Below are 11,183 nucleotides of genomic sequence, written 5' to 3'. Positions count from 1 at the left end.
CAGGACATGGGCCAAGAGCCGTCGCTGCGCCCGGAGCGGCGCGGAGCATGATGGAAGTCGTAGTAGGAAATGGCGTCGTGGCATTGAGGGGCATCCCTCCTAGAACCTCCAAGAAAAGCTCGCGGAAGACGAGGTTCTGCTGAGAGAGAGGCTCCAAGCCGTCTGGGAAGTGTAGTCCAGTTGGCGTAGCAGTAGTTTCGTGGAGGGGAGCCGAGGTTCCGGGAAGGGGCTGAGCCGACTTGAAAAGAGGTAGGTAAGTCGACTCGCGCGGCTCGGGGCTGAACTCTGGAGCGAGTCGAGGGCTTCCGGGGCCCGCTGTGCCTCCCCGGGCCTACGGGGGCGTTTACGTCTTCTGGGAGCCGAGGACCGTGTTACCATAGAAACCCTGGGATCCGAGGTACAGGCCTGGAGCTAGGGGACGAGGACTGTTCTCTTCCATGGTCCGGAAGTCTTCCCAGGGGCCACCTATGAGCTTGATGGCTCGGCGGTGGATTTGGGCTGCAGCGAGAGATTAAGCTAGAAGAGCCCGCTGGTGCCAAAGTCAAATAAAGACCCGGCGGAGGAGCTTCGGCCTGATTTTGTTCATTTGTCTTCAGCCTGGTCTTTGTATCAGATTGAGAGTAAGATGATGGTTAGGAGGGTGTCAGGGAACTTCACGTCTCTCTGCCCAGCTGGATGCTGGGGTATTAGAGACGAACAGCATAAGGTTTTTATCCCCACGTGGACGGTGGGAGATCCTCAAAATATTGACGTTTCCGTAGCTGGCCAGATCCTCATCCAACCCCCTAGAAAAATTACAGCCATAATAGGTGTTATTTATTGAACATTTATTAAATGCCAAGTAATGTTCCAAGAGCTTACTCTGCATTACGTTATTCACTTCCTACAACAGCAAAGTAGGATACAGATGAGGAAACTAAGGCCTAGTTAGAAATGAAACTAATTGTTCAAGATCAGTGGCGCAGTGGGATTAGAACCTGTGCCCTTTAACCTCTACAGCCGGCACTTTTAACTGCTACTCTATACTGCTCCATAGTGGCCAGTTTTTCGCAGTTTGCAGAAAAGGTAAAATGTATAGTAGACCTTTTTTTTCCTTTTAGGTATCCCTATCCCTCTCTTTCCCTCTTTGGAACTTTGGCTTTCTCTACCATTTGTCTGCATTGGAATCTGGTAGAAGATAATGCCTGATTTAGTACAAAGCAATTTGAAATGTAATGTGCCAGTGTTTTGTGTTGATAATATCGCCTGTAATATCCTAAGCTTCATGGGAGAAGGAAATATTTCTTCCTTTGTATACTTCACAGTCCCTAGTTTCATCCTAGATACATGTAATAATTTGTATCTCTATATACTTTCAAGGAGTTTTCACTTCCATCATTCTCACTTAATCCTTATCATGTTGACCTGTATAATTTTTATAGGAGGCTAAAATTATTAACCAAACTGAACAGCTTGCTTCGATGACTTCTTTATGTGTGAAATAGGAATCATTTTGTCAACTTCACAGGGTTTTTGTGTTAAGAATGTAAAGAATGGGAATGGAAAAAGAGCACAGTGCTCAAGAATGATCTCACCTTTTATTCAACAAACATTTACTGACTGTTTTTATAGATACACTCTAGGGGATGCTGTGGAGAATATACAAATGATGCCATCAACAGATATTAAACTCAATTGGGGGAGTTGTGTTTTCTCAAAAACAAAACAAAACAAAACAAAATGGTTTTTGTTAACACAGTATTACCTCGGGATTTCAGGCTGTGGAATGCTCTTTTGAACCTCTTTTCTTCTTCTTCTTTTTTTTTTTTTTTTCTGAGTTGGGGTCTTATGGTGAGATCATGGCTCACTGTGGCCACCTCAAACTCCTGGGCTCAAGTGATCCTTCCATCTCAGCCTCCTGAGTAGCTAGGACTACAGGTACACACTACCAGCCTAGCTAATTTTTTTACTTTTTTGTAGAGACAGGGTCTTGCTATGTTGCCAAAGCTGGTCTTGAGCCTCCTTGTGCACTCTTCTCTCTGCCTGCCCTTCAGAAGTCAACTAAGATATCATTTTCTCCAGGAAGGCTTGCCTGACATCCTTGTCCACCCCACACTCAGCCCAGACTGGATTAGGTGCCTGTGTGATGCCAGTGCCAGTATCCTCATTAGGGTTCTCGTTATATGATATCACAGTTTTCTTTATTTTCCCCACAGATTATGACTGTACCTTTTAATTCTGTAGCTGGAGCACAAGAAGTGTTTGTTTAATGAATGACGTACACACATTTAGGATCTGTTTGGACGCTGAGGATAATCCTGTGAATTGGTGAGTTGGAGTCTTCATGAGATTTAGCAAACTGATTTTAGCATTCAGGAGTGATCACAAATCTCTGACAGTTCTCACGTAGAGTAGATTAAATTCACTGGTTTGTCCACTTTCCCCTCTAACTATACTGAGATGTGATAGTTTATTCTTTTAGCTAGAGTATTTCTTTGAATGTGACTAGAACATGAGATTAAAGTGATAGTTTGCTATTTTAAATTCTTACTGAAAGAGTTTTTGATTTTACAGAGCTGTAGATCTCCATAATGTAATAAAAATGTAATAATCATATACCTAAAGACTTTAGAAGTTGGCTGGGTATAGTAGCTCTTGCCTATAATGCCAGCACTTTGGGAAAATGAGGAGGGAGGAACACTTGAGCCCAAGAGTTTGAGACCAGCCTGGGCATCAGAGAGAGATCCCATTTCTACAAAAAACACAAAAATTAGCCAGATATGGTGGTATACGCCTGTAGTCCCAGCTACTCTAGAGGCTGAGGCAGTAAGATTGCTTGAGCCCAGGAAGTTGAGGCTGTAGTGAGCTAAGGTCATGCTACTGTGCTCCAGCCTGGGCAAAGAGCAAGATCCCATCTCTTAAAAAGACTTTAGAAGTCTGTGTGAATTCAAATAAAGTTTTAATACTTCCATTCACTTTAGTACACATGCTTGCAAACTGATTTTATGTTTTGTATCTGAGACTTTATTACCTTCAGTTTTTCCTCCTCTCTTTCATTTTTATCAGCTAATAGTTCACTGGGTTTGGCCCTTAGTGTTGACTTCAGTATGCTGAGACGAAAACCAACACGCCTAGAGCTAAAGCTTGATGACATTGAAGAGTTTGAGAGCATTCGAAAGGACCTGGAGGTATGAATACAACTTTGTGTTTTTTTGAGATAGAGTCTCGCTGTGTCACACAGGCTGGAGTATAGTGGCATGATCCTTGGCTCACTGCAACCTCTGCCTCAGCCTCCCAAGTAGCTGGGACTATAGGTACATGCCAGCATGGCCGGGTCATTTTTGTGTTTTTAGTAGAGACGGGATTTTGCCATGTTGGGGCCAGGCTGGTCTCCAACTCCTGACCTCAAGTGATCCATCCGCCTCAGCCTCCCAAAGTGCTGGGATTACACATGTGACCCACTGCACCCAGCCAGTGATTGATTGCAGAAATCATGTCTGTTTGCATCACCATTTCCTACCATCTAGCTCATGGTAGAAGCCCCATATGTATTTTTAAGTGTGGCCTTGCTACATGGTATTAGATGTCCATTAATAAGACTTAAATTCTTCAGTGGTCTACAGAATAAATTCCAAATTCCCTAGCATGGCATATGAGGTCCTTTGTGAGCTGGTCCTTGCTTATCTCTCCACTTTCACTGCTGGGTTATCTTTAATCTCAATGCCTATACACAAGTGTTCCCTTTGCCAGAAAAGTCCTTTATTTTTCTTTGCCAGGCTAACTCTTACTTCTTCCAGCCCCCAGCTGGGTTAGGCTCAACCTCATCCTCCTGTGCTAACCTCTCTCATAAGCACTGTTAGTCTCTGTTGTAATTGTCTGTTTGCTTTTGTTTTCCCTCACTGGGCCATAAGCTCCTTGAAGTCAGGGATTAGTATATTTCTGTCTGCATCTGTTCCCTGCAATACCAGGCCCAAAGGGGGGCTCAATACAAGTCTATTTTCATTTGCTGTCCTAGCAGATATCTTGTACTATATGGCAGAGGACAGTACATTTTGCATGTATTTACCAACAGCTTTATTATGGATTGTATATGCTTCATATTAAGACTAATAACTTAGATTTCTTCCCCCTGCTTCATCCCAAGAGACTTTAGTGTTCTCGAAGCATCATAATTTCTGCTTTTAAAAAACTCATATATTATTAAGGATGAGCTTTAAAGTATGGCTTAAACTTCAGTTGTTACAAATCTCATAAAATGCTAGCATGCCGAACTTTGACTCTACAGAGTCAGCTCACTATTGAGTTAGTCTTTTCACCAAAGGCAGTTATCTAGTGGGTTTTGCCCTGTTTTAGAGTAACTTAGGAAGCAGGGACAGTCATGCCCTAAAGTGAAACCAGTAGAAAACTGGCCTGTTTCATTTATTACCAACATGAGTTTGATTATACTACTGTGACTCTAGCTTCTGAAACAGCAGTTGCTCAAAGTGGGAACCCTTTTAAGTGATTTCATTCCACTTGGATATTCTCAGAATGATAGAGTTGTTTGCCTTTTAGAACTTGTTTTCACAAAGATATTTAGGTAGAACTTTCTAACATCACTTACTAGTAATCAGGAAGGTCATTTGCCACATAAAAGGCAATACCTTATTTTATTCACTGTAATACTTTGTGAGTGTTGGCATTTATTTTATTTTTTATTTTTATTTTTGAGACAGGGTCTTGCTCTGTCGCCCTGCTGGTGTACAGTGGCATGATCACCACTCACTGCAGCCTCTACCTGCCAGGCTCCAGTGATCCTACCACGTCCGGCCCCCTGAATAACTGGGAATACAGGCATGTGCCACTATGCCTGGCTAATTTTTAAATTTTTTGTGGGCCGGGTGTGGTGGCTCACGCCTGTAATCCCAGCACTTTGGGAGGCCGAGGCAGGCGGATCACGAGGTCAAGAGACCATCCTAGCTAACATGTTGAAACCCCATCTCTACTAAAAATACAAACATTAGCTGGGTGTGGTGGCATGCACCTGTAGTCCCAACTACTTGGGAAGCCGAGGGCAGGAGAATCGCTTGAACCTGGGAGGTGGAGGTTGCAGTGAGCCGAGATGGCGCCACTGCACTCCAGCCTGGTGACAGACCGAGACTTGGTCTGAAGAAAAAAAAAAAATTTGTGGGGACAGATGGAGTCTCACTATGTTGCCCAGGCTAGTGTCAAACTCCTGGGCTCAAGCAGTCCTCCCAAAGCAGTGGGATTTACAGGCATGAGCCACTGCGGTCAGCCCGATGCTTGGCATTTAAATGCCCACAGTCCAGCAGCAAGTGGTGAAGAATGGTGGTAATTCCAGTGATTTGAGTAGCTGAGCCATTCTATTATTATTAAGGAATTTTGGATAAAACATCATTTCACTCTCTTAGAGAAAGTTATCATCTGTTGTCCTTACAGTCAGGTAGTGGCAGTTACGGGATAAGTGTTTCTTTTTGAAAATGATCAAACTGAGACATACTTTGTGGATTCTGCAGTCACATGTGACTTAAGAACCAAACCTTTTATCTGAAAACAAAATGAAGCCACAAAACCCAGACCTTTTGATAAGATAGCATAAAACCTTCTCATGTTACTTTTAATCTCATGGGATCAGTTAGGCTATAGATTTTTGGTGGTTATTTCTTTACCAGTCAATTTATTTTTCTGTCTATTCTCTAGAATAATAAATTTGTTGAAATACCCTTTGCTCCCCCTTGTCTGCTCTTACATCTTTCCAGTTGTAGCTTCCTGTTGTACCACCACACCCCAACTCCTTACCTCGTCTCTTTGGCAGTGTTGACTTCCCTCTGTCATAGGTCATAGCCCGGATCACCCTATAATCGTCTCTTTGCCTGTTTACCTATTAGACTGTGACATCCTGGAGGGCAGGGGTTACATCTTTTTTTTTTTGAGACGGAGTCTCACTCTGTCACCAGGCTGGAGTGCATCTCGGCTCACTGCAACCTCCGACTTCCTGGTTCGAGTGGTTCTCCTGCCTCAGCCTCCTGAGTAGGTGGGATTACAGGCATGTGCCACCATGCCCAGCTAAGTTTTGTATTTTTAGTAGAGATGGAGTTTCACTGTCTTGGCCAGGATGGTGTTGATCTCTTGACCTCGTGATCCGCCCGCCTCGGCCTCCCAAAGGGCTGGGATCACAGGTGTGACTCACTGTGCCCGGCCACATTGTTTATTTTTAGTAGAGATGGGGTTTCGCCATGTTTGCCAGGCTGGTCTCGAATTCCTGATGTCAAGCGATCAGAGGTTACAACTTTTAACACCGTATCCTCATTGTGCCCCTAAGTATTCCAAACCTAGGATTTCAGTTTATTGTTCTTTACACCCTAACTCTATCCTTTACCCCATGCCTAGTACATGGTAGGTACTCTAAATAAACGTTTGCTAATTGAAAGAATGTTGCCTTAATCCTAAAACGTTTATACTTTCAGACCCGTAAGAAACAGAAGGAAGATGTGGAAGTTGTAGGAGGCAGTGATGGAGAAGGAGCCATTGGGCTCAGCAGTGATCCCAAGAGCCGGGAACAAATGATCAATGATCGGATTGGTTATAAACCCCAACCCAAGCCCAATAATCGTTCATCTCAATTTGGAAGTCTTGAATTTTAGAGATGGATTATCTTGCATGCCAGAGCGCTGGAATGGAATAAAATGATGGCAGAAGTACAAACCAGATTTAGAGAATTGAGTGCTTGCAGTCAAGCAGAATGTACCTCCTGCAGAGACAAATCCTTCTGCATGAGATTACTGATGCTTCACTTGCACGCTAAGCCGGAATCCAAACTGTGGTTTGTCTCTGGAAAATCTGACTCTATAAAACTGATCTGAGTTTTTGTTTTTAAAAATAAATATATTTTTGGAAAAATGTGAGGCATCCTTAATGAAGTATAACAGCACTGTTAACCCTCAGGCTTTAAAAGATAATTGCTACAAGATTAACATCATTCTTTCCATCTTTATTAAAAGACCCTAAGCACAGGACACTCTAGTTGATCCCTGCCACTTTTATTTAACCCATCTATTCAACAAGTATTTATTGAGTGCCTACCATGTGCCACTCAACAAAGATCCCTGCCCTTGTAGAAATTAAAATCTAGTGATATTGTGTAAATCTGAAGAAACTGTAGGTACCAGATCTCTTTACAGAATGGCTTTGTAACTAGTTTGGGTACAATGTTCGGAGGACAGACAATGGAGGGAAATAAGAGGAATGCTTCTAAACAGTTTTGCCATTATTCCAACTTTCCTTCCTTTCTCAACTTGCCTAAGCATTTTTCCCAGAAAGAACCAGCGAGGCAGCTCAGAGGATAATTTTGAATGTTGCCCTAATGTTTTGGAGTTAAATTTTTTTTTTTTAATTTTTATTGTTTTACGTAGAGGCAGGGATCTATGTTGCCCAAGGTGGGCTTGAGCTGCTGGCATTCAACAGTCCTCCCAAAGTGCTGGGATTACTATGCTTGGCCTGTTTTTACTAATTCAACCCAGGGAATCGCCAGCTGTGATCATAAGAGCCTCTTGAATCATCAGTTCTACAGAGACTCTTAGCAGGACGTTAGCCTTTTTGGGGTAGTTTGAGTAATACGAGTGGGAGAGGGCCTGGTGTGGTGGCTCATGCCTGTAATCCCAGCACTTTGGGAGGCCGAGGTGGGTGGATCATCTGAGGTCTGGAGTTTGAGACCAGCGTGACCAACATGGCGAAACCCCGTCTCTACTAAAAATACAAAATTAGCCAGGCGTGGTGGTGTATGCCTGCAATCCCAGCTACTTGGGAGGCTGAGGTGGGAGAATTGCTTGAACCCGGGAGGCAGAGGTTGCAGTGATTGCAACCTCTGAGATTGCACCATTGCACTCCAGTCTGGGCAACGAGCAAAACTCCGTCATAAAAACAAAAATGAAAAAAACAAAAGAACAACAACAAAAAAAACTAACCTACTAACCTTATCAAGAAAAGTGTACTTTTCATTTTCCTGAAAGCTAGATTAACAATAATCATAGATAAAAAAAATACACTAAGGCTTGAATGCGTATTTTGTGCTGGGTGCCTGATTCAAACAGGTGTTATGGTCAGGCATAGTGGCTCACACCTTTCCCAATCCCAGCACTTTGGGAGGCCGAGGCGGGCGGATCACTTGAGCTCAGGAGTTCAAGACCAGCCTGGCCAACATGGTGAAAACTCGTCTCTACTAAAAATACAAAAATTAGCCAGACATGATGGTGTGTGCCTGTAGCCCCAGCTACTTGGAAGGCTGAGCAGGAGAATCACTTGAACCCGGGAGATGGAGGTGGCAGTGAGGCGAGACTGCACCATTGCACTCCAGCCTAGGTGACGAAGTGAGACTCCATCTCTAAGAAAACTAAGGCTTAGGGATCATTAGACTAACTTCCTAAGGTCATATTGCTAGTAAGTGGTGGAGCCAGAATCCAAACCCATTGACTCCTCTAAGTCCACGTTCATGATACTACACTAAGAGACTAGGAATGGTGCTGACGGTAAGATACCCACTGGCAGCCAGTGGGAAGAGCAAGTAACGTCAGCATTTTGGCATTACTGAAGGGACTGGCAGGGTCACTGTGCATCTCAAGGTTTGGCGGTAAACTTCCTACAGGCCCAGCTCAGAGCCTCTTGCCTGACAGCAGAAACACGGAAGGGATTATGATGTGACAAAAGTTGGCTTTTAAATTCAGGAATCCTCAGTATATTGAAATACTTCTGGCTTTATGAAGACCCTGTCTCCTGTGCAGAAGGTCACACGGATCTTCTGGCATGTACCAGGCATGTCATTTTAAGTAGAGTAGGAGGAAGTGAGATGAAAACCTGAAAGGATCATACCACCTAAAATACTGACATCTTAAAAACTGATGTTAATGGCCAGAATCTATGCAGACTATGAAGAGACTAGCTTATTGCGTTATCACTCTGGGCAGAAAAACTTGCATAGAATCACAAAATCAAAATATTTATTTTGTTCTTTTTCATATGACACTGTTAAAACATTCCTACTACAGCAATACTGTTCTCCAGGAGCTTACAATCTAAAACAGTCAACATTAATTGTAGACCCAGTAATTAAGGCATTATATCAAATGCAGACTTTGTATCTTTTTTTTTTTTGAGACAGAGTTTTGCTCTTGTTGCCCAGGTTGGAGTGCAATGGCGCCATCTTGGCTCACTGCAACCTCTCCCTCCCGGGTTCAAGTGATTCTCCTGCCTCAGCCTCCGGAGTAGCTGGGATTACAGGCATGAGCCACCACACCCGGCTAATTTTTGTATTTTTAGTAGAGATGGGGTTTCACCACGTCGGCCAGGCTGGTCTCAAACTCCTGACCTTAGGTGATCCGCGCCCCCCTCGGCCTCCCAAAGTGTGTGAGCCACTGTGCCCGGCCGAGTTTGTATCTTTTGATGTATCTTTTGAAGGAGCAGCTGGAGAGGGCAGGATCAAAATTAAATGATATGAAAGTGTACTCCCCTCCTCGTGCTCCTTATAAGGAACCCCTTCTGACTAGAACCTAAGACCAGTACCCACAGCCTGAAAGGGAATTTCAGACAACCCTACCATAGAAGTAGTGAAGAAACCTTAATTTCTAATTTCCTAGTGGATACAGTGAGGATTCCATTTGTGGGCAATGGGGATGCTGGGAGTTCCTCCATCACAGACTAGAGACAGCACCTAAGATTCTGTAACTCTGGGAAGGGTACCATCCTTATAGAAATTCCAGTGGGGCAACTGCCTCTTGAAGCATGGTTAAAGTCTCTAACAGGTTTATAAATGCCAATTTCTGGTTGATATTTATATCCATAGCATAGCACTGTCTACTGCATCAGGAGGGCTATGGAGATGTAATACACTAGACATGAGATTAAAAAAAAAAATTAAAGAAAAGGGAAAGGACAGTAGAGTAAGGGGGCTGAAAAAATGGTGATGCAGTCTTCTAATAGATGTGAATGGGGAAGAAAGAAAAGAGAAGTTTGGATTCAAAATGAACAAAGAAGCATTAAATTCCAAATGAACAGGTATACAGAAATGAAAAGTTAATGAGATCATTGTATTATCACAATCCAAGAGCTCAAGATGGAATTTAAGCTTTTTCTCCTTCACTAGCTTCATCCTTTGGCACCTAGTCTAAGAATCTCTGAAATTCAGGTTTTAATACCTGTGTCTCCTGAATACCTGAAGACCTAATCTAAACTGATATTTCTGTGAATTTCAGTCATAGCATTTTGTCTTAACTGGCCTTGAATTTTCTTTCTTTTTTTTTTTTTTTCTGAGACAGGATCTTGCTTTGTCACCCGGGCTGAGTACAGTGGCACAATCATGGCTCACTGCAGCCTCGACCTTCAGGGCAAAAGCAATCCTCCTGCCTCAGTCTCCCAAGTAGCCAGGACTACAGGTGTGCACCACCATGCCTGGCTAATTTTTCATTTTTTATAGAGATAGGATCTCACTATGTTGTCCAGGCCTGTCTCGAACTTCGGGGGACAAGGCATCCTCCCACCTTGGCCTTCCAAAGTGTTGGGATTACAGGCATGAGCCATTGGGTCTAGCTGGCCTTACTGATAAGGTTCTGTTGCTGGGAGGGTATTCTATAGCAGTTCATGCTGAGATTTCTAGAGAGCACCAGTGTCACTACTAACTATTGATTCCTATTTATTTATCATGGTTTTAAGATTCCTTGGCTTGAGACAACAGGCTGTATTACACCTTTTTGTTGGACTTTGTCAGTACCTGTCATTCACCCTGCTCATGTTAAGTATCATCATTACAAGGTGACGATATGAGAGAAAAGCGCAAAGCTCTAAATGTTGGTTCTTGGATTTTAACCTCAATCCAGTAGGCTTATAACCCTCTCTTGGTTCAAAGCCATACAAGTACACATTCCTTGCTCTCCAATATTTAACTGGCACCCATGGAGAAAGTACAAACTACAAAACCACGACACAGGCCAACAGGATAAGTTTCCTCTGCCCTGAGGCACAACTGGATCTAGCACCAAGAAGGGCAGGATTTAACAGACCAGCACAAGACAAATCAATTTAAAGAGGTAGTCTGAACCGGGACTAAGACTGCAGTGTAGACTACAACTGAACAGAATAAAAATCCAATGTGGTTCTTCACTGAGAACAGGGGTTTTGGCCACTTGTAATGTAATTAAACCCCCACGAATAACAAA

The 11,183-nt window shown here is 43.3% G+C and overlaps 1 protein-coding gene across 6 annotated transcripts; it reads left to right on the top strand.

The window, feature by feature from the left end:
- Positions 1–20: 20 nt before the first annotated feature.
- LOC105487050 (cell division cycle 26) lies at positions 21–9,940 on the top strand. Of its 6 annotated transcripts, none has more exons than XM_011750319.3 (4): positions 21–249; positions 2,224–2,307; positions 3,074–3,167; positions 6,447–9,940. In XM_011750319.3, exons 2-4 carry the CDS (start codon positions 2,249–2,251, stop codon positions 6,621–6,623), a joined length of 330 nt encoding a protein of 109 aa, XP_011748621.1. In that variant the 5' UTR covers positions 21–249; positions 2,224–2,248; the 3' UTR covers positions 6,624–9,940. The 6 variants fall into 6 exon arrangements, with proteins under 6 accessions (XP_011748621.1, XP_024650312.1, XP_011748622.1 ...); XM_024794544.2 differs by having other exon boundaries at positions 2,196–2,307; XM_011750320.3 differs by having other exon boundaries at positions 21–253.
- The last annotated feature ends 1,243 nt before the right edge of the window (positions 9,941–11,183 follow it).

This window comes from Macaca nemestrina, chromosome 14, assembly GCF_043159975.1.
Source record: "Macaca nemestrina isolate mMacNem1 chromosome 14, mMacNem.hap1, whole genome shotgun sequence".
Taxonomy (NCBI): domain Eukaryota; kingdom Metazoa; phylum Chordata; class Mammalia; order Primates; family Cercopithecidae; genus Macaca; species Macaca nemestrina.
Note: the sequence above shows the minus strand (reverse complement) of the source record. Positions and strands in the feature narration are given on the sequence as shown.